The sequence below is a fragment of the Melospiza melodia genome, chromosome 25 (genome assembly GCF_035770615.1).
Source record: "Melospiza melodia melodia isolate bMelMel2 chromosome 25, bMelMel2.pri, whole genome shotgun sequence".
In the NCBI taxonomy this organism is placed as follows: Eukaryota; Metazoa; Chordata; class Aves; order Passeriformes; family Passerellidae; genus Melospiza; species Melospiza melodia.
In genome coordinates this window covers 10,157,690-10,183,880 of record NC_086218.1, presented here as the reverse complement: position 1 = coordinate 10,183,880, position 26,191 = coordinate 10,157,690, and the positions used below count along the sequence as shown (strand labels likewise).

At 66.4% G+C, this 26,191-nt stretch overlaps 3 protein-coding genes across 3 annotated transcripts; 1 reads left to right on the top strand and 2 right to left on the bottom strand.

The window, feature by feature from the left end:
- The first annotated feature begins 1,173 nt into the window (after positions 1-1,173).
- On the top strand, positions 1,174-10,022 carry B4GALT3 (beta-1,4-galactosyltransferase 3). The gene is made up of 7 exons (XM_063176387.1): positions 1,174-1,230; positions 1,741-2,145; positions 3,935-4,170; positions 5,853-6,043; positions 6,912-7,034; positions 7,630-7,734; positions 9,020-10,022. Exons 2-7 carry the CDS (start codon positions 1,872-1,874, stop codon positions 9,408-9,410), a joined length of 1,320 nt encoding a protein of 439 aa, XP_063032457.1. The 5' UTR covers positions 1,174-1,230; positions 1,741-1,871; the 3' UTR covers positions 9,411-10,022.
- Positions 9,972-19,862, bottom strand: PPOX (protoporphyrinogen oxidase). The gene is made up of 12 exons (XM_063176405.1): positions 19,737-19,862; positions 18,266-18,400; positions 17,452-17,567; positions 16,385-16,517; positions 14,675-14,819; positions 13,681-13,877; positions 13,055-13,115; positions 12,299-12,417; positions 12,090-12,215; positions 11,015-11,164; positions 10,320-10,362; positions 9,972-10,228 (listed from the first exon to the last, which is right to left on the bottom strand). Exons 1-12 carry the CDS (start codon positions 19,821-19,823, stop codon positions 10,086-10,088), a joined length of 1,455 nt encoding a protein of 484 aa, XP_063032475.1. The 5' UTR covers positions 19,824-19,862; the 3' UTR covers positions 9,972-10,085.
- A 509-nt stretch (positions 19,863-20,371) lies between these two features.
- USP21 (ubiquitin specific peptidase 21) lies at positions 20,372-26,189 on the bottom strand. Its single transcript, XM_063176385.1, has 12 exons — positions 25,453-26,189; positions 23,798-23,857; positions 22,650-22,773; positions 22,450-22,561; positions 22,230-22,367; positions 22,074-22,138; positions 21,881-21,984; positions 21,316-21,402; positions 21,150-21,228; positions 20,926-21,033; positions 20,719-20,833; positions 20,372-20,640 (listed from the first exon to the last, which is right to left on the bottom strand). The coding sequence occupies exons 1-12, from the start codon at positions 26,182-26,184 to the stop codon at positions 20,550-20,552; spliced, it is 1,815 nt and encodes a 604-aa protein (XP_063032455.1). The 5' UTR covers positions 26,185-26,189; the 3' UTR covers positions 20,372-20,549.
- Between the last annotated feature and the right edge of the window lie 2 nt (positions 26,190-26,191).

Sequence of the window (26,191 nt, the reverse complement as noted above, 5' to 3'; positions counted from 1 at the left end):
ACGCTGCGGGCGCCGCCATGTTGGGTACGGGCAGATCATCCATTTTTTCTGCGCATGCGCAATACGACATGATGCTGGCGGGCAGATTGCCACCATGTTGGTGTGGGCAGCGGCGCCGCCATTGTGACCTTGGCGCTGTGCAAGGGCGGAGGGCGCCGTGAGCAGGAAGAACAGACGCAATGAGCGGCTCTTTGTTGGTTGTGGGTAGATGTGGCGCCATTGTGTGCTTGGAAGCGGCTGGGAAGGAGAAAGGCGGCTGTGAGCGCCGCCATGACGGGTGTGGGCAGGCGTCTTGCGCATGCGCATAGACCCACGGCTGGAAATGCGCCATTGTGGGTCTGGGCAAGGTCGCCGCTATGTTTGGTGAGGGAAAGTGAGGCTGAGGGAGGTGCCATCTTTGTTACGGGCAAAGGGACGGGGACAGGTGAGACAAGGCTGGGGACAGGGATGGGGACAGGACGGCTGCGGCCGGACGTGGCCGCTGTTTCCTCCCGTGGTGACACAGCGATGTCGGCTGGCGGTGACCGCCATCTCCCTGTCCCCTCCTTGTCCCTGCCCAACAGGTCCTGGTCCCCTCCCCGAGCTGGCACTGCCCAGGAGGTGACACCGCGCTGTCCCCGAGGGTGATGGGACACGCTCCCCGCACCCAGGGTGCCACCAGCACCCCCTGCCCCCCAAAAACGTCCCCAGCTTGGCGCAGGATGGGATTTATTGGGGTCTCTTGTCGGTGGGGACGGGGGGACACGGGGCTGAGGGGACACACGTGACTGGGGAGGGGACATTGGGGTCGCACAGCCCCCCCCGGGGACAAGGACACGTGGCCAGGGGTGACACACGTGGCCCGGACACGCCCCGCCAATCTTGCACCCAATCACAGAGCGTACTCTTCGTGACGTCACATAAAAAGGCGGGGAAGGGGCGGGGCCAGCCGCGGTTGCCACGGCGACGGCGACAGCCATGACCACGCCCCCCCAAGGCGGGGCTTGCTCCGACCACGCCCCCTCCGCCTCCGGGGGCTCTCTCGGGTCGTTGTGGGTTCCGCGCCCCGTCCTGAGGTCACCGAGCGCCGCCGGGGCCCCCTCGGGACCTCTCCCGGTTCTCCCCGGCCGCCACCGCCACACGGTGCGCCCGGAGCGTGACCCCGCCGCGGCCCCGCCCTGTGACGTCATCACGCCGCGCCCTCCGCTCCAAGATGGCGGCGGCCGGGCGGGGCTGAGCGGGCCCGGGCAGGTACCGGGACCGGAGCGGGACCGGGGGCAGGGGGGTGACCCGCGGGGGCTGCCCGGGGGGCGGGAGCGCCGAACCGGGCCCGGCAGTACCGGGGCGGACACAGGCGGTACCGGAGCCGTGGGGGGGCGGCAGAACCGGGGCTGGAGCGGGTACCGGGGCCGGGCGGGGCAGGACCGGCCTCAGGTCCGTACCGGGATCAGGAGCGGCGGGGCGGCACCGGGGTCAGGCCGTACCGGGACCGGCGATACTCGTTGGGGGAAGCAGCACCGGGACCGGATTGGGCCGAACCGGTACCGGGACCGAGCGGGGACTGAACCGGGCCCTTCCCGGTACCGGAGAGCCGGCACCGCGGGGTCCGAGCCCCTCCCGGTGCTACACGGGCGCTGCGCCGGATCCGCCTATTTCCCGGTACCGGCGAACACCGAGCGACCCCCGCTCCTTTCCCGGTACCGGAGCGGTCCCGTTCCATCTACCGGAGCCTCTCCAATCCGCGTCCCTTCTTTCCCACAGCCCCGGTGTCCCCGCCATGCTGCCCCGGCCCGCTTGGGCGGCTCTCCGGTAACACCGGGCGGCTCTCCGGTAACACCGGGAAGCTCTCCGGTAACACCGGGCGGCTCCCGGTAACACCGGGCGGCCCCGCGATGCTGCGGCGGCTGCTGGAGCGGCCGTGCTCGCTGGCGCTGCTGGTCGGGTGCCAGTTCGCTTTCGTGGCGTATTTCTCGCTCGGCGGCTTCCGCAACCTCACGGCGCTGTTCGGTCGCTCCGCCGGTCCCGCCGTGGATTATTCGCGGACCCACGACGTGTACGCCAACCTGAGCCGCGTCGGCGGCGGCACCGGCAACGGGAATGGCCCCGCAGCGACGCCCGACCCTGCAAGGCCGCTGCCGTTCTGCCCCCAGAGATCGCCGTTCCTCGGTGAGAACGGGGGAACCGGGAGGGGAAACGGGGGGAACGGGGGGGGAAAGGGGACGGGAACGGAGAGCCCTGAAGGGGAACTGGGAGGAAAACGGGAGCACCGAGGGGAACGAGGGAACCGGGAGGGGAACGGGAGCACCGGGAGGGGAACGGAGACCCCTGAAGGGGGACGGGGAGGAACCGGAGGGGGAAAGAACCGGAGACCCCCGGGGCGGAGGAAGGACCGAGGAGAGGCCGGGGCTGCTCCTTCCCCGGCACAGAACCGGTTTGAGCCCCTCTCCCGGTACGGAGCCCGTTCCCGCCGCTCCTGGCAGGACCCGAGCCTGTCCCGGGCGGTAGAACCGGTCGGACCGGGTCCCTTTGCCCCGTCCTGCCCCGGGAAGGGAAACGTGGGGGGAGCTGGTCCGGTTTGGGGTGGGGGCAAAGCCCGGGACCCCCGGGAGGGGAACAAACCCGGCCCGGTTTGGGATCTGGGGACACCCCCAGTGCCCCTCGCAGTGCCCTCAGCTCCCCCCAAAGCCCCTCTCAGTGCCCCCCCTGAGTGCCCCCTCCCACAGTGGGTCCCCAGTGCCCCCAATGCCACTCTCAGCTCCCCCAGTGCCCCCCTGAGTGCCCCCAGCCCTTCTCAGTGCCCTCCCCCAGTGCCCCTCTCATTGCCCCCCAATGCCCCCCTCAATGCCCCTCTCATTGCCCCCTGCCACTCTCATTGCCCCCAATGCCGCTCTGAGTGCCCCCAATGCCACTCTGAGTGCCCCCAATGCCACTCTCATTGCCCCCCAATGCCCCCCTCAATGCCCCTCTCATTGCCCCCTGCCACTCTCAGTGCCCCCAATGCCACTCTCATTGCCCCCTCCCCACAGTGGGCCCCCTGCCCCTCTCAATGCCCCCTCCCTACAATGCCCCCTCTCAGTGCCCCTCAATGCCCCCCTCAATGCCCCCTCTCAGTGCCCCCAATGCCCCCCTCTCGTTGTCCCCTGCTCACAGTGGGCCCCCTGCCCATCTCAATGCCCCCTCCCCACAATGCCCCCTCTCATTGCCCTCAATGCCCCTTTCAATGCCCCCTCCCCACAGTGGGCCCCTTGGCCATCCCAATGCCCCTCTCAGGCCCCCCAATGCCCCTCTCAGCCCCCCCAGTGCCCCCTCCCCCTCTCAGTGCCCCCTGCCCACAGTGGGCCCCCTGGCCATCCCAATGCCCCTCTCAGCCCCCCAAATGCCCCCCAATGCCCCTCTCAGCCCCCCCAATGCCCCCTCCTCACTGTCCCCTGCCCACAGTGGGCCCCCTGGCCGTCCCAATGCCCTTCTCAGTGCCCCCCAATGCCCCCTGCCCACAGTGGGCCCCCTGGCCATGCCAATGTCCCTCTCAGCCCCCCAAATGCCCCTTAATGCCCCCTCCTCACTGCCTCTTGCCCCTCTCAGTGCCCCCCAATGCCCCCTCCTCACTGCCCCCTGCCCACAGTGGGCCCCCTGGCCATCCCAATGCCCCTCTCAGCCCCCCAAATGCCCCCCAATGCCCCTCTCAGTGCCCCCCAATGCCCCCTCCTCACCGCCCCCTGCCCACACTGGGCCCCCTGCCCCTCTCAATGCCCCTCTCAGTGCCCCCAATGCCCCCTGCCCACAGTGGGCCCCCTGGCCGTCCCAGTGCCCCCAATGCCCCTCTCAGCCCCCCCAGTGCCCCCTCCTCACCGCCCCCTGCCCACAGTGGGCCCCCTGCCCCTCTCAATGCCCCTCTCAGCCCCCCAAATGCCCCCCAATGCCCCTCTCAATGCCCCCCAATGCCCCCTGCCCACAGTGGGCCCCCTGGCCGTGTCCTTCTCGCGGGCGCCGTCGCTGGAGCAGATCCGGGCCCTGAACCCGGGGGTGCGGCGGGGGGGGCGCTACCGGCCCCCCCAGTGCGAGTCCCGCTCCAGGACCGCCGTCATCGTCCCCCACCGCAACCGCGAGGGCCACCTGGGCCACCTGCTCTACTACCTGCACCCCTTCCTGCAGCGCCAGCAGCTGCACTACGGCATCTACGTCGTGCACCAGGTGCCAGGCCGGGGTGCCAGGGGGGGCTGGGGCATCCCCAAGGCGGCTTAAGGTGGTTTTGGGGGTGTCCAGGGGGATTTGAGGTGGTTTGGGGAGTCCCCAGGGGGGTTTGGAGAGTCCTCACAGTGGTTTGAGTCAGTTTGGGGGGGTCCCCAGGGAGGTTTGAGTGGTCCCCAGTGTGGTTTAGGGGGTCCCCAGGGTGGTTTGAGGGGTCCTGGGGTGGTTTGGGGGGTCCCCAGAGGGGTTTGGGGCATCCCCAAGGCGGTTTAAGGTGTTTTTGGGGGTCCCCAGGGTGGTTCAGGGGGTCCCCAGGGTGGTTTGAGTCAGTTTGGGGGGGTCCCCAGGGTGGTTTGAGGGGTCCCCAGGGTGGTTTGGGGCATCCCCAGGGGGATTTGAGGTGGTTTGAGGGATCCCAGGGGGGTTTGGGGGGGTCCTCAGGGTGGTTTGAGTCAGTTTGGAGGATCCCCAGGGTGGCCTTGAAGGGGTTTGTGGGGTTCCCAGAGTGGCCTTGAAGGGGTTTGTGGGGTCCCCAGGGTGGTTTGGGGGCTCCTCAGAATGGTTTGAGTTGGTTTGTGGGGTCCCCAGGGTGGTTTGAGGTGGTTTGGGGGTCCCCAGTGGGGTTTGAGGGGTCCCCGGGAAGGGTTCGGGGTGGTTTTGGGGGTTCTCAGGGGGGGTTTGGAGGTACCCAGGGGTATTTGAGGTGGTTTGGGGGGTGCCCAGGGTGGTTCAGGGGGTCCCCAGGGTGGTTTGAGGGGTCCTGGGGTGGTTTGGGGGGTACCCAGAGGGGTTTGGGGCATCCCCAAGGCGGTTTAAGGTGTTTTGGGGGGTCCCCAGGGTGGTTTAGGGGGTGTCCAGGGAGGGTTTGAGGTAGTTTAAGGGGTGCCCAGGGCGGTTTAGGGTGATTTGGGGAGTCCCCGGTGTGATTTGGGAATTTGAGGGGTCCCCAGGAGGGTTTGGGGGGATCTCCAGGGTGGGTTTGAGAGGTCCCCAGGGTCGTATGGGGTGGTTTGGGGGATCTCCAGGGAAGGTTTGAGTCAGTTTGGGGGGCCCCCAGGGTGGTTTGGGGTGGTTTTGGGGGGTTCTCAGGGGGGGTTTGGAGGTACCCAGGGGTATTTGAGGTGGTTTGGGGGGTGCCCATGGTGGTTCAGGTAACCCCAGAACATTTTGGGGTGTCCCCAGACCGGGAACTGCACGTTTAACCGGGCCAAGCTGCTGAACGTGTGGGTGAAGAGATGTTTTAGTGTGGGTGGTTTAGAGTTCTAGGGGATGGTTTAGAGTTTTCCCAGGACATTTTGGGGTAACTCCAGAACATTTTGGGGTAACCCCAGTGGATTTTGGGGTGTCCCCAGGCCAGGAACTGCACGTTTAACTGGGCCAAGCTGCTGAACGTGAAGGGATGGTTCAATGGGGATGGTTTGGGGTGTTCCCAGGAGGATTTGGGGTATCCCCAGGATATTTTGGGGTATCCCCAGGATATTTTGGGGTGACCCCAGAACATTTTGGGGTGGCCCAGGCCGGGAACTGCACGTTTAACCGGGCCAAGCCGCTGAACATGTGGGTGAAGAGATGGTTTAGAGTTTTAGGGATGGTTTAGAGGAGGTGGTTTAGAGTTTTCCCAGGATATTTTGGGGTGACCCCCATGGATTTTGGGGTGACCCCCGTGGATTTTGGGGTGTCCCCAGGCCGGGAACTGCACGTTTAACCGGGCCAAGCTGCTGAACGTGGGCGTGAAGGAGGCGCTGAAGGACGAGGACTGGGACTGCCTGTTCCTGCACGACGTGGACCTGATCCCCGAGAACGACCACAACCTGTACACGTGCGACCCCTGGAACCCCAAACACGCCTCCGTGGCCATGAACAAATTCGGGTACAGGTGAGGGACACCTTGGGGACACCCTGGGGACACACTGGGGACACCTTGAGGCACCTTGAGGATGCCCTGGGGACATCTTGGGGCACCTTGAGGCACCTTGGGGACACCTTGGGGCACCTTGGGGATGCCCTGGGGACACCTTGAGGCACCTTGAGGACACCCTGGGGACACCTTGGGGCACCTTGGGGACACGATGGGGATGCAGAGGGTGTGGCATTGTCCTGGAGGGGACATGAAGGGTGTTCTGTCACCTTGGAGGGGACACAAGGGATGTGGCATTGCCATGGGGGGGACATGAGGGGTGTGGCATTGCCATGGAGGGCGTGTGACAGTGCCCTGGGGGGCACACAGAGGGTGTGACATTGTCATGGGGGGGACGTGAAACCTGTTCTGTCACTTTGGGGGGGACACAAGGGATGTGGCATTGCCATGGGGGGGTGGGACGTTGTCCTAGCTGTGTCACAGAGGGTGTGACAATGTCCTACAGGGGTGTGACATTGCTCTGGAGGGGACACGAAGGCTGTTCTGTCACCTTGGGGGGGACACAAGGGATGTGGCATTGCCATGGGGGGGACACAAGGGGTCTCCTGTCACCCTGGGGGGGACACAGAGGGTGTGGCATTGCCCTGGTGGGGGACACAGAGGGTGTGGCATTGCCCTGGTGGGGACATGAGGGGTGTGGCATTGCCATGGGGGCTGTGACATCGTTCTGTGGGGGACACAGAGGGTGTGGCATTGCCCCGGTGGGGGACGCAGAGGGTGTGGCATTGCCACGGGGAGTGTGACATTGTGCTAGGGGGGACGCAGAGGGTGTGGCATCGCTTTGGGGGGTGTCCCAGAGGCGTGACAGTGTCCCCCGTGTCCCCAGCCTGCCGTACCCGCAGTATTTCGGGGGGGTCTCGGCGCTGACCCCAGACCAGTACATGAAGATCAACGGGTTCCCCAACGAGTACTGGGGCTGGGGGGGCGAGGACGATGACATCGCCACCAGGTAGGGCTGGGGACAGCCAGGGGACAGCCTGGGGACAGCCTGGGGACACTGCCGTGGCACGGGTGTGTGGCGTTTGGGGGGTGGCATCGTGTGCCCACCGAGCTGGGGGGACGCGGGGGGTGTTCTGTCACCTTGGGGGGGACACAGGGCGTGTGACAGTGCCATGTGGGGTGGTGACACTGCCCTGGGAGGGGACATGGGGGTGTCCTGTCACCCTGCGAGGGAGGGGACACAGGGATGTCCCCATGCCCTGTTCCTCCTGGGTGACATGGTGACCCTCCAGCCTCACTGTTCCCTGCAATGATGTCACTGTTTGGGGACATGAGAGGCTGTCCTGCCACCCTGGGGCTGTCCCTGTCCCCCCTTGGGGTGCCACCATGACCTTCCCTTGTCACTGTCCCTATGTTTGTGTCCCCTGCAATGATGTCACCGTGTGGTGGCTGTCCCTGTCCCCGCGCCGGGTGACACCGTGACCCTCCCTTGTCGCTGTCCCCATCCTTGGGGACACGGGGGCTGTCCCAGCGCTCTGGCCCCACCCCGGGGCTGGCGCTGTGGCTGTCCCCGCCCCGGTGCCATTGTCGCCGCTGTCCCCTAGGGTGCGCCTGGCCGGGATGAAGATCTCCCGCCCTCCCGTCTCCATCGGCCACTACAAAATGGTCAAACACAAGAGCGACAAAGGCAACGAGGAGAACCCTCACAGGTGCGGGGGACACGGGGACACGGGGGACAATGTCGGGCATGTCCCCACACAGGTGCAGGGGACACGGGGACACGGGTGACAATGTTGGGCATGTCCCTGCACAGGTGTGGGGGACACGGGTGACAATGTCGGGCATGTCCCTGCACAGGTGTAGGGGGACACAGGGACACGGGGGACAATGTTGGGCATGTCCCCACACAGGTGCAGGGGACACAAGGGACATCAGTGACAATGTCAGGCACGTCCCCAGGTTCGACCTGCTGGTGCAGGTGCGGGGTGGCCCCGAGGGGACACAGGGGACACGGGTGACATCTTGGGCTGTGTCCCCAAGTGCCGGTGTGGGTGCAGGGGCCTCTGGGAGGGGACAGAGGGGACGCAGGGCACACAGGTGACATCTTGGGCGTGTCCCCAGGTTCGACCTGCTGGTGCAGGTGGCTCCAGGAGGGGACAGAGGGGACACGGGTGACATGTTGGGTGTGTCCCCAGGTGCTGGTGCAGGTGCTAGGGGGCACAGGGGACACAGGGGACACAGGTGACATGTGGGTTTGTGTCCCCAGATTCCACCTGCTGGTGCAGGTGCAGGGGTGGCCCTGAGGGGACAGAGGGGACATCAGTGACATGTCGGGCGTGTCCCCAGGTTCAGCCTGCTGGTGCAGGTGTAGGGTGACCCCGAGGGGACAGAGGGGACATCGGTGACAATGTCAGGCACGTCCCCAGGTTTGACCTGCTGGTGCAGGTGGCTCTGGGGCTGCCCTGAGGGGACAGAAGACACAGGGGACATCAGTGCCATCTGGGCTGTGTCCCCAGGTTCGACCTGCTGGTGCAGGTGTAGGGTGACTTCAAGGGGACACAGGTGACATCAGTGCCATCTCAGCTGTGTCCCCAGGTTCGACCTGCTGGTGCAGGTGTAGAGGGCACCGGGAGGGGACACAGGTGACATCTCTGGCGTGTCCCCAGGTAGGGTGACCCCAAGGGGACACAGGTGACATCTCTGGCGTGTCCCCAGGTTCGACCTGCTGGTGCGGGTGCAGGGGGCTCTGGGAGAGGACACAGGTGACATCTCTGGCGTGTCCCCAGGTTCGACCTGCTGGTGCAGGTGTAGGGTGACCCCAAGGGGACACAGGGGACATCAGTGCCACCTCTGGCGTGTCCCCAGGTTCGACCTGCTGGTGCGGGTGCAGGGGGCACCGGGAGGGCACACAGGTGACATCTCTGGCGTGTCCCCAGGTAGGGTGACCCCAAGGGGACCCAGGTGACATCAGTGCCACCTCTGGCGTGTCCCCAGGTTCGACCTGCTGGTGCGCACGCAGCGCACGTGGACGCAGGACGGGATGAACTCGCTCAGTTACGCGCTGCTGGCGCGGGAGCTGCTCCCGCTCTACACCAACCTCACGGCCGACATCGGCTGCGACCCCCGCGCCCGCGCCCGCCCCGGTGCCGCCCCCGGTGGTGCCCCCGGTGCCCCCGGTGCCAGCCGCTTCCGGCAGGAGATGCTGCGCAAGGCGCCCCGCGAGGACCTGCCCGCGCTGCCACCGCTGTCACTGTCACTGTCACTGTCACCGCCCCGCCGCGGCCACAACAACGGCAGCGCGGCCGCGCCCCGCCGGGAGGGGACAGTGACGGTGACAGCGACAGCGGGGGGGGGCAATCAGAGCGTGGCATCAGCCCTGCCTTGAGACCCCCCCCTGAATGGACACCACAGGGGACACCCCCTGGGACACCCCCTGAGGGGACAGGGGCACCCTAGGGGGGACAGGACACTCCAGAGGGGACAAGGACGCCTCAGTGGGGACAGGGACACCCCCGGGGCGGGGGGGGCACATGGGGCTCTCTACCTTCCCCCCTGGTGGGGTTTTGAGGTCCCCAGATCGGTTTTGGGGTCCCTGGATTGTTTTTGGGGACCCTGGCTGGGTTTTGGTGTCCCCGGATCGCTTTTGGGGTCCCTGATGGGGTTCTGAGATCCCCAGATCGGTTTTGGGATCCCTGGCTGGGTTTTGGTGTCCCCAGATTGGTTTTGGGGTCCCTGATGGGGTTCTGGGGTCCCTGGCTGGGTTTTGAGGTCCCCAGATTGGTTTTGGGGTCCCTGATGGGGTTCTGGGGTCCCTGGCAGGGTTTTGGTGTCCCCGGATTGGTTTTAGGGTCCCTGGATCGGTTTTGGGGTCCCCGGATGGGTTTTGGGGTCCCCGGGTTTGGGCTGGGGCACGCGGGTATTTATTGTATTTATCAGCCGCTCCCTGGACCTTTCTAAAGGGTTTTTTTTCAATTAAAAAAAAATTCATTTTGTCCTACACTGGCGGCCATGGGGGGACCCCAGGACTGCAGGGGGGGAAGGGTCAGAGCTCCTGGGGGGCTCAGGGCTCGGGGGGGGACCCCAAAATCTGCCCCACGGCCGCCCTGGCGCTGGCGATGCAGTCGTTGACGGAGACCCCGGAGTAGGAGGCGCCGATGAGGCTCAGGGGCAGCTGCTGCTCCTTGAGGAACCGCTGGATGCGCTCTGGGGGACAGTGGGGACACTCTGGGGACACTCTGGGGACAGCGGGGACACCCCCAGGGACAGGGGACACCCCCGGCCCTGCCACTCTCACCTAAGCGCTCCCAGTGTCCCAGCGTGTACTGGGGGATGCAGTCCTGGGAAAAGAGGGGGGACACGGGTGAGACCCTGAGAGACACCCCCAAAATGTCACCTCCCCAAAGTGCCACCCACTCAGAGCCATCCCAAAGTGTCACCCACTCAGAGCCCCCTCAGACTGTCACCTGTCCAGAGTCCCCCCCAAAATGTCACCCCCCTCCCAAAGTGTCACCCACCCAGAGCCCTCTTAGCATGTCACCTCCCCAAAGTGTCACGGCCCCCCAAGTGTCACCCACCCAGAGACATCCCCGAAATGTCACCTCCCTGAAGCGTCACCCACTCAGAGCCCTCTCAAAATGTCACCTGCCCAGAACCCCCCCCTGAAATGTCACCTCCCTGAAGTGCCAGTCACCCAGAGCCCTCCCAAAGTGTCACCCACCCCAAATGTCACCCACCCAGAGACACCCCTGAAATGTCACCCAACAAGGCTCCCCCCCCCAAAATGTCACCTCCCCGAAGTGTCACCCACCCAGAGCCCCCCGAAATGTCACCTCCCTGAAGTGCCAGTCACCCAGAGCCCTCCCAAAGTGTCACCCACCCAGAGACACCCCTGAAATGTCACCCAACAAGGAGGACCCGCCCCAAAATGTCACCTCCCCGAAGTGTCACCCGCCCAGAGCCCCCCGAAGTGTCACCCCGCGGTGTCCCCACCTGCTGCACGCTGACGATGGCGTTCCTGGGGGTCCCGGCCAGCCCCAGGTGCTCGCTCACGGCTGCCCGTGCCCGGCTCAGCAGCAGCTCCGGGGCCACCAGGGCGGGGTCCCCAAAGCTCTGCTGGAACCAGGCCCCGCCCAGCATCACCTGGGGACACCCCAACATCAGCCCTGGGACACCCACAGGGTCCCCAGGGTCACCCACTGTGATCACCCCAACATCAGCCCTGTGACCCCTCCCAGTGCCACTCAATGCCACCCCCCCCAAAATCACCTCTGTGACCCCCACAGTGTCCCCAGGGTCACTCAGTGCCAGCCCCCCAAAATCACCCGTGTCATCCCCCTCCAGTGTCCCCAGTGCCACCCCGTGGCGTCCCCCCCACGATGTCCCCACCGTGAGCCCCCCCAAATCACTCCTGTCACTCCCCCTGGTGTCCCCCCTTCAGTGTCCCTAACGTGAGCTGCAGTGAGGGGGTCCCAGTGTCACCTGGGGGGCACTGCCAGCCCCCCAAAACCACCCCTGTCACCCCCCCAGTGTCCTCAGTGTCACCCCTCCTGGCATCCTTGGTGCCACCTCCTAAGTGTACCCCCCAGTGTCCCCCCGTGAGGCGCAGCGAGGCCCTCCCAGTGTCCCCAGTGTCCCCTCACTGTGTCCCCCATGATGTCCCCACCATGAGCTCCCCAAATCACTCCTGTCACCCTGCACGTTGTCCCCATTGTCCCCCTCTGTGTCCCCCCATGATGTCCCCACCATGAGCTCCCCAAATCCTGCACGTTGTCCCCAGTGTCCCCCCGTGGTGTCCCCACCGTGAGGCGCAGCGAGGCCCTCCCAGTGTCCCCAGTGTCACCCCCTCAGTGTCCCCATTGTCCCCCTGGTGTCCCCCCGTGAGGCGCAGCAAGGCCCTCCCAGTGTTCCCAGTGTCCCCAGTGTCACCCCCTCGGTGTCCCCAGTGTCCCCCCGTGGTGTCCCCAGTGTCCCCCCGTGGTGTCCCCACCGTGAGGCGCAGCGAGGTCCTCCCAGTGTTCCCAGTGTCACCCCCTCAGTGTCCCCAGTGTCCCCCCAGTGTCCCCACCGTGAGGCGCAGCGAGGCCACCCCGGGGCTCGCGGGGGTCCCGTCGTGCTCCGGGAACGCCACCGAGTCGTAGACGATGCCCAGCAGCGCCGGGTCCTCCGAGGATGGCACCAGGTGCCCAAAGCCCTGCGGGGACGGGCACGGGCTGGGGTCACCGCGGGGCTTGGGGACAGCGTGGGGACAGCGTGGGGACAGCGGGGAGCGCTCACCGTGACGGGCAGCGCGGCGCCCTCGTACTGCAGGTTCACCACGGCCACCGAGGCGGCCGGGATGGCCCGGAGCTCCCGAGCCAGCGGCTCCGCCTCGGGCGGCAGCGCCCGCGCCAGCGCTGGGGACAGCGGGGACAGTCAGTGACATCAGTGACACCGCGGGGACACCGAGGGGACAGCGGGGACAGAGTCGGTGACACCGAGGGGACAGCAGGGACAGTGTCAGTGACACCGAGGGGACAGCGGGGACAGAGTCAGTGACACCGAGGGGACAGCGGGGACAGCGGGGACAGTGTCAGTGACACCGAGGGGACAGCGGGGACAGTCAGTGACACCGAGGGGACAGCGGGGACAGAGTCGGTGACACAGAGGGGACAGCGGGGACAGTGTCAGTGACACCAAGGGGACAGCGGGGACAGCGGGGACAGTGTCAGTGACACCGAGGGGACAGCGGGGACAGTCAGTGACACAGAGGGGACAGCGGGGACAGAGTCAGTGACACCGAGGGGACAGCGGGGACAGTTAGTGACACAGAGGGGACAGCGTCAGTGACACCGAGGGGACAGCGGGGACAGAGTCAGTGACATCAGTGACACCGCGGGGACACCGAAGGGACAGCGGGGACAGAGTCAGCGACACCGAGGGGACAGCGGGGACAGTCAGTGACACAGAGGGGACAGCAGGGACAGCGGGGACAGCGTCAGTGATACCGAGGGGACACGGCAGGGACATCCCCCCCTCAGCCCCACGCTGTACCTGAGGCCGGGAGGGCGCTGACGACGTGATCGGCCGTGAGGGTGGCACCGGGCACGGTGAGCTGGGGGGACAGCAGGGGACACTGGGGACACTGGGGGCAATGGGGACACAAAGGGACACTGGGGGTAGCACTGGGGATGCTGGGGAGGGGACTGGGGACAATGGGGAGGGAACTGAGGACACTGGGGATTGGCCGTGATGGTGGCACCAGGCACGGTGAGCTGGGGACACAGCGGGGACACAGCGGGGACAGGACTGGGGAGGGGACCAGGGGACACTGGGGGCAATGGGGACACTAGGGAGAGGACTGGGGACACTGAGGATTGGCCGTGATGGTGGCATCGGGCAGGGTGAGCTGGGGACAATGGGAACACTGGGGACAATGGGGACAATGGGGACAATGGGGAAGGGACTGGGGCCACTGGGGAGGGGATTGGGGACACTGGGGACACTGGTGAGGGGACATTGGGGGCACTGGGGACACTCTAGAGGGGACTGGGGACACTGGTGAGGGGACATTGGGGGCACTGGGGACACCGGGGAGGGGACAGAGCACGGTGGCAGTGGCACGCAGAGCGGGGAGGGGACACAGCGAAGGCAGCGGGTGGCACGGGCGGTGTCCCCACCTGCCACTGGCCGCGGCGGTGGCGCAGGTGTGTCAGGGGCGTGTGACAGCGCAGCTCGGCGCCGCGCGGGGACACGAAGGCCACCAGGGCCCGCGCCAGGGACTCCATCCCGCCCCGCAGCGACCACTGGCTCCAGCGCTCGGCCCGCGCCCGCCGCGCCAGCCCCGCCTCGGGGCCCGCCCCGCCAACGCCGCCACCTGCGGGGACAGCGCGGTGACAACGGCGGGGAGGGGCACGCGGTGTCCCCTGGGCCGGGGTGTCCCCCCCGTGTGCCCTGTCCCAACCCCGGGGTGTCCCCAATGCCAGCCCTCAGTGGATCCCGGTCACGGCCAAATCAGGGGTCCCCACCCTGTCACCAACCTGGAGGTGTCCCCACCCTGTCACCAGCCCCAGGGTGTCCCCACCCTGTCACCAGCCTGGGGGTGTCCCCACCCTGTCACCAACCTGGGGGTGTCCCCACCCTGTCCCCTGTCCCAGCCCCGCGGGTTGGACCCGTCCAAGAGGTGGCACCTGAGGGTACCCGTGGGTGTCCCCCTGCCCACCAGATGCCAGCACCAGCCCCAGCAGTGTCCCCACAGTGTCCCAGTGCCAGCCCCAGCGATGTCCCCACCGTGTGACAGTGCCAGCCCCAGCAATGTCCCCAATGTCCCCACCGTGTGGCAGTGCCAGCTCCAGCAGTGTCCCCAAGGTGTCCCCACCGTGTGGCAGTGCCAGCCCCAGCAGTGTCCCCAATGTCCCCACAATGTCCCCACCGTGTGGCAGTGCCAGCCCCAGCAGCACGGAGCCAGCAGTGTCCCAGCAGTGTCCCCATGTCCCCAGCAGTGTCCCCAATGTCCCCAATGTCCCCACCGTGTGGCAGTGCCAGCCCCAGCAGTGTCCCCACCGTGTGGCAGTGCCAGCCCCAGCAGTGTCCCCAATGTCCCCACAATGTCCCCACCGTGTGGCAGTGCCAGCCCCAGCAGTGCCAGCCCCAGCAGTGTCCCCATGTCCCCACCGTGTGGCAGTGCCAGCCCCAGCAGCACGGAGCCCCTCTCTCTCTCGGCCTGGAACAGGGCAGGGAAGCAGCTGCGCACGCTCAGGGCCCGGCTGTCCCCGGCAAACACCCCCCGGCACAGGGAATCCACGGCCAGATCCGCCACCTGGGGACAGGGACAGGGACACAGGGACAGTGACACAGTGACAGTGACACAGGGACAGTGACACAGGGACAGTGACACAGGGACAGTGACAGTGACAGTGACACAGGGACAGTGACACAGGGACAGTGACACACACCCCCGGCACAGCGAGTCCACGGCCAGATCCGCCACCTGGGGACAGGGACAGTGACACAGTGACAGTGACACAGGGACAGTGACAGTGACAGTGACACAGGGACAGTGACACAGGGACAGGGACACAGGGACACTGACAGTGACACAGTGACAGTGACACACACCCCCCAGCACAGGGAATCCATGGCCAGCTCTGCCACCTGGGGACAGGGACACAGGGACAGTGACAGTGACACAGGGACAGTGACAGGTGACACAAGGACAGGGTTAGTGACACAAGGATAGTGACACAGGGACAGTGGCACAGAGGACAGGCCATCCACAGCCAGCTCGGCCACCAGAGGGACAAGGATACAGGGACACAGGGAGAGTGACAAGGACACAGGGACAGTAACACAGGGACACTGACAGGCTGTCCACGGCCACCTCAGCCACCTGAGGGACAGGGACACAGTGAGAGTGACAGTGACACAGGGACAGGGACACTGACAGGCTGTCCATGGCCACCTCAGCCACCTGAGAGATGGGACAGCAACAGTGACACAGTGACAAGGACACAAGGACAGCGACACGGGGACAGGCTGTCCACGGCCACCTCGGCCACCTGCAGAATGGACAGGGACAAAGGGACAGTGGAGATGGGGACAGTGACAGGAGGGATGGTGACAATGGGACCCCACCCAGCCATGGGAGACCCCGATAAGGCCGGGTGGGGCTCTGGGCTCAGTTATCGGGGTTTGGGGTGGGGTTAGCAGGGTTTGGGGTGAGTTATCGGGATTTTGGGGTGGGGTTACGGGGGCTTTGGGGGGGTTTTGGGGGGTTTTGGGGGTGGTCCTGGCAGATTTTAGGGGTGTTCATGGGGAATTTTTTGGGGGGCGATGTTTTGAGGGGTTCTGGGATTGGTTCTGTAGATTTTGAGGGTGGTTATGGGGATTTTTGTGGGGGTGTGGCAGTGTTTTGGGGGGGTTCTGGGGGGTCGGTGTTTTGGGGTGTGATGGGGGCTTTAGGGGGTTCTGGGGGTCTTGGGGGGTTCTGGGGTTGTTCCAGAGGACTTTGGGCTGGATCTGCAGGTTCTCGGGGGAGTTCTGGGGGTTTTGGAGTGTGATGGTGTTTTTGGGGGGTTCTGGGGTGGTTCTGGGGGTGGTTCCAGGGGGTTTTGGGGTGGAACTGGGGGTTTTAGGGTGGATCTGGGGTTCTGTGATGGATCAAGGGTTTTGGGGTGGTTCCAGGAGGTTTTGGGGTGGATCCGGGATTTTGGGGTGGATCAGGGTTTTGGGGTGAATCAGGAGTTCTGTGGTGGATCTAGGGGGGTGGTTCCAGGCAGTTTTGGGGTGGATCAGGGGTTCTGGGGTTGTTCTAGGGGTGGCTCCAGGGGGTTTTGGGGTGGATTTGGGGGTTTTGGGGCGGATCAGGGGTTCTGGGGCACCCACCTCGGGCCCGAAGCGGCGCTGGGCGAAGCCGTGGGCGCTCTCGTCCGGCGCCGTCCCCGCCGGGGTCAGGAGATCCCGCAGGGCGCTCCAGAGCAGGGCCCGCGAGAACGGGGGCACCGTGCGCAGCAAACCCCTGGGGACACAGCAGTGACATTGGGGACATTGGGGACAGGGGGCACAGCATGCAGCACACCCCTGGGGACACAGCAGTGACATTGGGGACAGCAGGGACAGGGGGCACCGTGCGCAGCAAACCCCTGGGGACACAGCAGTGACATTGGGGACAGCAGGGACAGGGGGCACAGCATGCAGCACACCCCTGGGGACACAGCAGGGGTGACATTAGGGACAGCTGGGGTGGCACCGGGGACAGCCCCGAGCAACCCCTGGGGACATTGGGGACAGGGGGCACGGCACGGAGCAACCCACTGGGGACAGAGAGGGGACATTGGGGACAGCTGGGGTGGCACTGGGGACAGGGGACACGGCGCGGAGCACACCCCTGGGGACACAGCAGTGACATTGGGGACAGTCCTGAGCAACCCCTGGGGACACTGGGGACAGGGGACACGGTGTGGAGCACACCCCTGGGGACAGCAGGGGGGACATTGGGGACAGCCCTCAGCAACGCTGGGACATTGGGGACAGCAGGGACAGGGCACACAGCATGCAGCACACCCCTGGGGACACAGCAGGGGTGACATTAGGGACAGCTGGGGTGGCACCGGGGACAGCCCTGACCAACCCCTGGGGACATTGGGGACAGGGGGCACGGCCCGGAGCACACCCCTGGGGACACACGGGGGACACTGGGGACACAGGGGGGACATTGGGGACAGCCCTGAGCAACCCCCTGGGGACAGCAGGGACAGGGGTGACATTGGGGACAGCGAGGGTGGCATTGGGGACAGGGTGCTGGCACCGAGGACAGAGGGCACAGCCCGCAGGAACCCCTGGAGACAGCAGGGGTGGCACTGGGGACAGCCCTGAGGGACAGCGCGCAGCCAAGGGGTGACACTGGTGACAGGGGGGGGTGGCCCTGGTGCCAGGGGACAGGTGCCACCCACCCGAGGCCCGAGGGCAGGGGGTGCAGGGCCCCCCCCAGGTAGAGGAAGCGGTTCCGAGCCGCCGGGTGCTCCCTGGGGACAGCCAGGATGTCACCGGCCAGCCCCAGCTCCGACACCTGCGGGGACACCGAGGGGCACCCCAGACACCTGAGTCATCCAGGGACCCCCAAAATCCACACGGGGACCCCCGAAATCCCCCCAGAAATCCACCCAGGATTCATCCAGGAACCCCAAAAAAATCATCCAGGGAGTCCCAAAATTCACCCAGTGACCCCAAAAATTCTTCCAGGGATCCACCCAAACTCCAGGGACCCCTCTGTCACCCCAAAACCAACCACGGGGACCCCCAATGCCCACCCAGGAACCCCTCTGATACCCCAAACTCCCCCCAGGACCCCCTCTGTCACCCCAAAACCAAACTCAGGGAGCCCCAACACCCACCCAAGGACTCCCCCCAGCCCCCAGGAACCTCTGTGTCACCCCAAAACCAACCACGGGGACCTCCCCAAATCTCCCCCAGCCTTCCGGGGACTCCTCTGGCACCCCAAAACCAACCCTAAGGACCCTCAATAGCCAGCCAGGGACCCCCCTTCCCAAACCCCAGAGACCCCTCTATAACCCCCAAACCAGCCCCGGGGGACCCCCCCCAGCCCTCAGGAACCCCTCTAGCACCCCCAAACCAGCCCCGGGGACCCCCCCCAGCCCTCAGGAGCCCCTCTATCACCCCCAAACCAGCCCCGGGGACCCCCCCCAGCCCTCAGGACCCCCTCTAGCACCCCCAAAGCAGCCGCGGGGACCCCCCGTTCCCCCGTACCATGTGCAGGGTCTGTGCCCCCGCGGGCCCCGCGGGCCGGACGCCCCTCGGGCCATGCTCGAACACGGCGCCCTCGGCGCTCCGGGAGCTCTGCAGCCACCCCCCGAAGCGGCCGCTGGCCTCCAGCAGCACCACCTGGGGACCCCCGGGACACCGGGTCAGCACCGGGACCCCCGGGACACCGGATCAACACCGGGAACCCCGGGTCAACATCGGGACCCCCGGGACACCGGGTCAGCACCGGGACCCCCGGGTCACCGGGTCAACACCGGGAATCCCAAATCAACACCGGGACCCCCGGGTCACCGGATCAACACCGGGAACCCCGGGTCAACACCGGGAACCCCGGGTCACAACCGGGAACCCCGGGTCACAACCGGGAACCCCGGGTCACAACCGGGACCCCCGGCACCCCGAATCAACACCGGGAACCCCAAATCAACACCGGGACCCCCGGGTCAACACCGGGACACCGGATCAACACCGGGACCCCCGGGTCAGCACCGGGACCCCCGGGTCACAACCGGGACCCCCGGATCACCAGGGACCACTGGGACCCCATAATCACAAACGGGACCCCCAAATCACCACCGAGACCCTGAGTCACCACCGGGACCTCCAGGACCCCGAATCACAACCGGGAGCCCCCAGTCAACACCGGGACCCCCAGATCGACCCCGGGACCCCGAATCACCACCGGGAACCCGAATCACCATCGGGACCCCCCCAGTAACCACCGGGACCCCCGGGAGTCCCAGTCACAACCGGGACCCCCAGATCACCCCAGGGACCCCGAATCACCACCGGGAACCCCAATGACAACCGAGACCCCCCCAGTAACCACCGGGACCCCCGGCAGTCCCAGTCACAACCGGGACCCCCGAGTCACCCCCGGGACCCCCGAATTAATATCTGGACCCTAAACCACCCCCGGGACACCCCCGTCACCCCCAATCACAACCGGGACCCCCAAATCAGCCCGGGCACCCCCGAGTCAACACCGGGACCCCCGAATCATCACCAGGACCCCCAAATCAGCCCGGGCACCCCCGAGTCAACACAGGGACCCCCGAATCATCACCAGGACCCCCAAATCAGCCCCGGGACCCCCAAGTCAACACCGGGACCTCGCGGGAATGGGGGTACCGGAGGGATTTGGGGTTCTTAAGGAATTGGGGGTCCCGGGAGGGGTGGGGACCCCGCGGGAATTGGGGGTCCTGGAGGAATTGGGGGGGTGAAAGGGAATCCCGGGGGAATTGGGGGTCCCGGGGAACACCGGGGATCTCTGCAGGGATGGGGGTCCCAGGGGCGGACACCGGGGGTCCCGAGGTGACCCGGGGACGGATACCCGGAGGGAAGGGGAGCGGGGGGTCCCGGGATGGAGCGGGGGAAGGTTCGGGGGTCCCGGGATGGAGCGGGGGAAGGTTCGGGGGTCCCGAGGAGAAGGTTCGGGGGTCGCACGCTCGCTCACCTTAGGCGGGCGGGGGGCGCGCACCAGGTGGTAGCAGGCGGCCAGGCCGCTGATGCCGCCGCCCACGACGGCCACGGTGGGCGGCATGAGGGGAGCTGCGGCGGGCACGGTCAGAGCGGAGCCCCCGGACCCACCGGGAGCCCCCAGAGCCGCCCGGTCCCGCACCCCGGGACCCGCCGGGAGCCCCCGGACCCGCCAGGAGCTCCCAGAGCCGCTCGGGAGTCCCGGGACCCTCCGGGACCCTCCGGGACCGCCCGGTCTCGCCGGGCCCCTCAGCGCCGGGACCCCCCCCCCCTCTCACCTGTCCCGAGTCCGCCGCGCTGGCCACGCCCCTTCCCGCCGCTTATCAGGGGAAGGGGCGGGGCTAATAGCAGGCGGACCAATGGGAAGGCGCAGCGCGTTGATGGACAGCGCTCTGCGGCGGGAGGAAGCGCGACTGTGGTGTTAAGCCCCGCCTACTGTGCCACCAGCCAATCATCGCGCACATCACGTTATCGTGACCACGCTCAGCTACTGTCAATCAACAGCAGACCACACCCCCATGAACCACGCCCGCCCAATGTCAGTCAAACGCAAGCCCCGCCCCCAAAGTCCCCAAACTCGGCGCTTTTTGGGGTTTTTTTAATAAATTTATTCACAAAACCCCCCGGGGCCGCGCGGGCTGCGGCCGCTCCCCCCGCACCCCCCTCTCCGCGGGTCCGGGGGATCCCGGGGGTTCCCGGAGGATCCCGGGGGGTTCCCGGTGTGTCCCGGGGCAGGGTCCCGGCCGTTCCCCCGCAGCCCCGGCCCCGCAGGCGGCTCCGCTCGGGGCTCTCAGGCTCTGCGGCCGGGCGGCTCCTCCAGCTCGTAGAACAGCACGTAGCCCTCGCTGGACGGCACCTGGTTCTCGCTGATGGGCGAGACGCTGCGGGGACACCCTCAGTACCGGCCGCGGGGGCTCGGTACCGGCGCGGGGGGCACGGGAAGGGCGGGGAGCACTCACCGGGAGTCGTTGTAGACGCGCCAACCGGCGGGGTCGCGGCAGAACGCCGTGTAGTGCCCGTAGTGCACGCTGCCCGAGTGGTTGCACAGAGCGTACAGGCTGTAGACAGGGCTGCCTGCAGCACGGTGAGGGTCAGGTTTAGGATCCCCCCTAACCCCAAAACACCCCAAAAAAAACCCCAAAACTCCCCCCGGGAGCTCTCCTCACCGGCCTTCTCGCTGGCGAACTCGCGCAGGTTGAGCTGCTGCAGCGGGAAGTCCACGAAGACGGAGCATTTCTTGATGGAGTAGCGCGTGGTGGAGAACCTGTTCAGGTCTGCCCGGGGTTAAGGGAAGGAGAAGATGGGATGGGTGACCCCTGTGCTGCCCACCCATCCCCCCAAAAAAATTTGGGGGGTGTCCCCCAGCTCGGGGCTGATTCCCAAAGGATACGGAGCACCAGGATGCGTGGGAAGCGCTGGATCGTCAACTTCTTGGTGCTGCGCGTGCGCTGCCGGCACTTGTCACACACCTGAGGGGCCAGGGGACATCAGGGACGCTTTGGGGACAAATTGGGGGGTTCGGGGTGGGGTGTCCCCGGGGGGGTTCATCCTCTCACCGGGGCGTTCTCCGAGTCCAGCTCCTCCTCCTTGGTGAAGAGGCTGAAGCAGTCGTGCAGCGAGACCTTGCCCCCGGCAAAGCTTTTCTGGGGTGGGCAAGAGAGGAATTTGGGGGGTCAGTGGGGGAATTTAGGGGTTGTGAGAGGGTTTTGGGGGGGCCCTGAGGGGTTTTTTAGGGGGGGTCTGAAGCATTTTTGGGGTGGTCTGAAGGGTTTGTGGGAGGTCTGAAGAGTTTTTGGACAAGGTTTGAAGGGGTTTTGGACAGGTCTGAAGGGTTTTTGGGGTGGTCTGAGGGGTTTTTTGAGGAGTCTGAAGGGTTTTTGGGGGGTCTGCAGGGTTTTTGGGGCTCTGAAAGGTTTTTGGGGGCTTTGAAGGGTTTTGGACAGGTCTGAAGTATTTTTGGGAGGATCTGAAAGGTTTTTGGAGGAGTCTGAAGGGTTTTTGTGGGAGTCTGAAGGGTTTTTGGATAGGTCTGAGGGATTTCAGGGGATCTGAAGGTTTTGAGGGATCTGAAGGGTTTTTGGGGGGGGATCTGCAGGGTTTTTGGGGGTCACCCCACCCTACCTTTGGGATGGGCAGCGAGAGGTCGCAGAACACCTCGAAGGTGGTGGAGCGGTAGCCGCAGGCCTGGCACTTGAGGCAGCTCTTCAGCTGCCCCACAAAGAGATCTGGGGGGCAAAGAGGGGGCTCAGGGGGGGCACCCCCAGAGGTTTTGGGGTCCCAGGGAAGGGGGCACACCCCCATTACCAGCGCTCACCCACGATCTTGCTGTCCTCCCTCTCCAGGTAGCGCTTCCACATCTGGTTGGCGCGCTCGTCGTCGCTGCAAAGGCGACACCGAGGCGACGTTGGGGTGACAGCTGTCCCCAAAATCGGGGTTCCTCCTCCCCAACAAGCCTCCCCCCCTCTCTCACCTGAGCGTTTCGGGGTCCTCCAGGGCCGGGGCTCTCCGTGTGTCCGACAGGATGCTGGGGGTGCGCCGGCCCTTCCTGTTGATCTCCACGTGCAGCCGGTCCATGAAGAACTTGAGGAATTCCTGCGCGTCCTGCTGGCTGCGGGGACACTCGGTGGCACTTTGTCCCCTTGGGGGGGAAGGGGGTCCCCAAAAGGGTGTTTTTGGGGGGGATATCTCACCTGTAACCCGTGAAGGAGGGCACGTATTTCTGGAACACGGCCTTGAAGCGCCCGGGGTTGACGGCCTCGGAGGAGTCGGGGTGCCAGAGGGCGGCGATGACATCGGCGAAGGCTGCGGGGACAGCGGGGACACGGCGGGCTCAGCGCCCCCTGAGGGGGTTCTGGAACGTTCTGGGGGGGGGTTTGGGGCTCTGTCCCACCTTCGGTGAGCTCCTGGGGGGCGCGGGGGCCGGGGGGCTGCTCCTGCTGGAAGTCGCGGCGCAGGCAGTAATCGCGCAGGGGCTTGGTGCTGCTCAGGCACTGCAGCACGGCGTTCATGAAGCACTGAGGGGACACCGCGGGGACATCACGGCGTGTGCCACTGTCACCAGGGCTCCCTCAGGGTGGCCCTGCTGTCCCGTGGGGCTGGGGGGACCCGGGGATGTGATGGCCCCAGTGGGATGGGGCTGTGGTGGGACAGCACAAAGAGGGTCGGGGACGCTGAGGGGACGCCCAGGGGACACCAAGGGACACTTAAAGGACACCAAAGGGACCTCAGATCCCTCCCACAGGCCAGGACAGAGGGACAGGAGGGCTGGGGACCGTGGGGACAGCGCTGTGGGGCTGGGGGACATCCCCAGCAGGACAGGACCACGAGCCTTGGGGACCCCAAGGTGACCCCAAATCCCTCCCACAGGCCAGGACAGAGGGACAGGAGGGTTGGGGACCATGGGGACAGCACTGTGGGGCTCTGGGAATGTGACATCCCAGCAGGACAGGAGGACAGGACCATGGCCACCAAGGCTGGGGGACCCCGAGGTGACCCCAAATCCCTTCCACACCCCAGGACAGGACAGGAGAGTTGGGGACCCCGAGGTGACCCTGAATCCCTCCCGCACCCCAGAACACAGGGACAGGAGGGTTGGGGACCCTGGGGACAGCACTGTGGGGCTGGGGGAGCTCTGGGAATGTGACATCCCAGCAGGACAAGAAGATGGGACCAAGGCCACTGAGCTTGGGGGACCTCGAGGTGACACCAAATCCCTCCCACAGCCCAGGACAGGAGAGCTGGGGACCCCCAGGTGACCCCGAGGTGACCCCAAATCCCTCCTGCATGCCAGAACGGAAGGACAGGAGGGTTAGGAACCCCGAGGTGACCCCAAATCCCTCCCACAGCCCAGGACAGGAGAGATGGGGACCCCGAGGCGATCCCAAATCCCTCCTGCACCCCAGAACAGAGGAACAGGAGGGTTGGGGACCCCGAGATGACCCCAAATCCTTCCCACAGCCCAGAACACAGGGACGGGAAGGTTGGGAAGCCCAAGATGACCCCAAATCCCTCCCCGGGAAGGTCTCGCTGCCCTCTTACCGTGTTGCCCAAATTCCTGAGGCCAACGTGGCCCGAGCCCAGCAGCAGCGTGTGGTGTGTCTGGGGGGGACACAGCGAGGGACACCCGGTGAGCCACACCCCGTCCCGTCCCCCCGCGTGTCCCCCCGGCTGTCCCCCCACCGGCGGTGCCTTCACCTCTCCGGTGACCAGCAGCAGCCCCATGACCGCCGTGTGCACCACGGACTCGGCGATGTCGGTGCCGCGGCCCGGCAGCTCCCGGCGGGGCAGCAGCGAGCGCTGCAGCTTCCGCGGCAGCTCCGCCACCAGCGTGGCTCCCTGCAGCCCCGGCATGGCCGCCGCGGCTCCCGGTGGCACCGGCGGCGGCGGCACCACCGGTCACCGCCGTGCGCCCTCCTCCCCCCCTCAGCCCATTAGCTGATCCGATTCCCCCGCGCTATTCTGGGCTCATCCCGCGGGGATTAATTAGCCGGAGCTGCCGCCCCTGCGGGGTAAACACCCCCCAAAAATCCTCCCCGTGGTTTCCACAGAGGGGGTTTTGGGGGGCTGGCGGGGATGAGGGACACCCTGTGACAGCGCTGGGGACACCCCGAGGGGGGACAAGGCAGGGTGGCCGTGGCCTGGTGGCGTTTTGGGGATTACGATCAGCCCCACACGTGGCACGGCAGGTGAGGGATGGGGAGGGGGGGGGCACGGATGCGGAAACGGGGAGGGGGCGGCGGCCACCGCGGTGTCACCTCAGTGTCACCAGAGTGCCACCGGTCACTTGTGGTCACTCCGGAGCTGTGTGGACACAAGGATGGCACCGGCCACCTGAGCTGGGGGGACAGCAGCGACCCCACCCCAGAGCGGTGGGGGTCCCCAAAACAGGACTGGAGCGGGGACAGGTGAGAGGGCCACCCCTGTGCCACCCTGGCGATGTCACCCAGCCTGAGCGGGGACACAAAGTGTCCCCCAGGATGGGGACAGCGTGGGGGTCTCAACGTGTCCCCAACGCTGGGGACACTGTGGGGGTCTCAAAGTGTCCCTGAGGATGGGGACAGCATGGGGGGTCTCAAAATGTCCCAAAAGCTAAGGACAGTTTGGGGGTCTCAAAATGTCCTCAAAGCTGGGGACATTGAAAAGGATCACAAAATGTCCCAGAGAATGAGGACAGTGTGGGAGTCACAAAATGTCCCCTAACCTGGGGACGCTATGGGGGTCTGAAAATGTCCCCGAGGATGGGGACACTGTGGGGGTGGCAAAACGTCCCCAAGGCTGGGGACAGCGTGGGGGTTGCAAAATATCCTCGAGGCTGGGGAGACTGCAGGGGCCTCAAAATGTCCCCAAGGCTGGGGACACTGTGGGGGTCCCAAAAGCTGGAGACAGCATTGGAATCACAAAATGTCCCCAATGCTGGGGACACTGTGGGGGTGGCAAAATGTCCCCAAAGCTGGGGACAGTGTGAGGGGTCTCAAAATGTCCCCAAGGCTGGGGACAGTGTGAGGGGTCTCAAAATGTCCCAAAAGCTGAGGACACTGCTGGTATCTCAACACGTCCCCAAACCTGGGGATACTGCAGGGGTCACAAAACGTCTGCAAAGCTGGGGACACCGAGAGGGCCTCAAACCGTCCCCAGGGCTGGGGACACGGCTGCCCCACCCCACAGCCATCCCTCGGTCCCCCGCGGTCTCTTACCGCGGCCTTGTCCTCGGTCCGGCCGCTGGCGGGGCTGCCGGGGCCGTGTCCGAAGGCGGGCTCGGGGCGGGCGCGGGGGCCGCCCTCGGGGCGCACGGAGAGCAGCGCCGCGGTGCCTTTGCCGTCGGGCCCGGTGCTCACGGCGACCCTGCGCAGCGAGGAGCTCCGGCGGAGCGCCAGCGCGCCCGCACCCAGCGGGTGCCCGCAGTCCCTGAGCACCAAGCGGCTCAGCGCCACCGCCACGTCCTCGGCGCGGCTGGGGACGCCGGCGACACCGCCGCCTCCTCCTCCTCCTCCCTGGCTCAGGTCGCCGATGCTGATGGATTTGGAGCGGGCCAGGTTGCTCCGGCGGCGCTCGGCCGCGCTGGGCAGCGAGAAGGAGGCGCTGCCGGGCACCTGCGGGGCTCCCCCGGGCACCCTCACGCCGTGATCGGCCTTGAGCGGCCCCCGGCGTCCCCCCGGCCCGCGGGGAGCGGGGTCCCCCCGTTTGGCCGCCCGGCCCCGCTCCAGCTCCAGCTTCTTGGGGCGGGGGTCGTCGGGGGGCGGCGGGGGCCGGGGCGGCAGCAGGCGCAGTTTGGGGGCCGGGCTGAGCCCGTTGGGGGCCGCATGGCGCTCCTGGCTCAGCGCTCGGTGCCCGCTGGGCAGGCGGGAGCCCGCCCGGGGCTGCGCCGTCACCACGGGGGCACCGGGGTCCCTGGCGCGGCCCAGGCGGTGCTCCGAGGCCTGGGGCATGGCGGGG

Excerpts from the sequence above, each read along its gene's own strand:
- B4GALT3 (XM_063176387.1), top strand. The coding sequence starts at position 1,872 with ATGCTGCGGCGGCTGCTGGAGCGGCCGTGCTCGCTGGCGCTGCTGGTC. Across the intron at positions 2,146-3,934 it reads CCAGAGATCGCCGTTCCTCG|TGGGCCCCCTGGCCGTGTCC; the intron begins GTGAGAACGGGG and ends CCCTGCCCACAG. Across the intron at positions 4,171-5,852 it reads GCATCTACGTCGTGCACCAG|GCCGGGAACTGCACGTTTAA; the intron begins GTGCCAGGCCGG and ends GGGTGTCCCCAG.
- PPOX (XM_063176405.1), bottom strand. The coding sequence starts at position 19,823 with ATGCCGCCCACCGTGGCCGTCGTGGGCGGCGGCATCAGCGGCCTGGCC. Across the intron at positions 12,216-12,298 it reads GCGCCGCGCTGCCCGTCACG|GGCTTTGGGCACCTGGTGCC; the intron begins GTGAGCGCTCCC and ends CCGTCCCCGCAG. Across the intron at positions 10,229-10,319 it reads GGGACACTGGGAGCGCTTAG|AGCGCATCCAGCGGTTCCTC; the intron begins GTGAGAGTGGCA and ends ACTGTCCCCCAG.
- USP21 (XM_063176385.1), bottom strand. The coding sequence starts at position 26,184 with ATGCCCCAGGCCTCGGAGCACCGCCTGGGCCGCGCCAGGGACCCCGGT. Across the intron at positions 21,034-21,149 it reads CCCACGCATCCTGGTGCTCC|ACCTGAACAGGTTCTCCACC; the intron begins GTATCCTTTGGG and ends AACCCCGGGCAG. Across the intron at positions 20,641-20,718 it reads CGCGTCTACAACGACTCCCG|CGTCTCGCCCATCAGCGAGA; the intron begins GTGAGTGCTCCC and ends GTGTCCCCGCAG.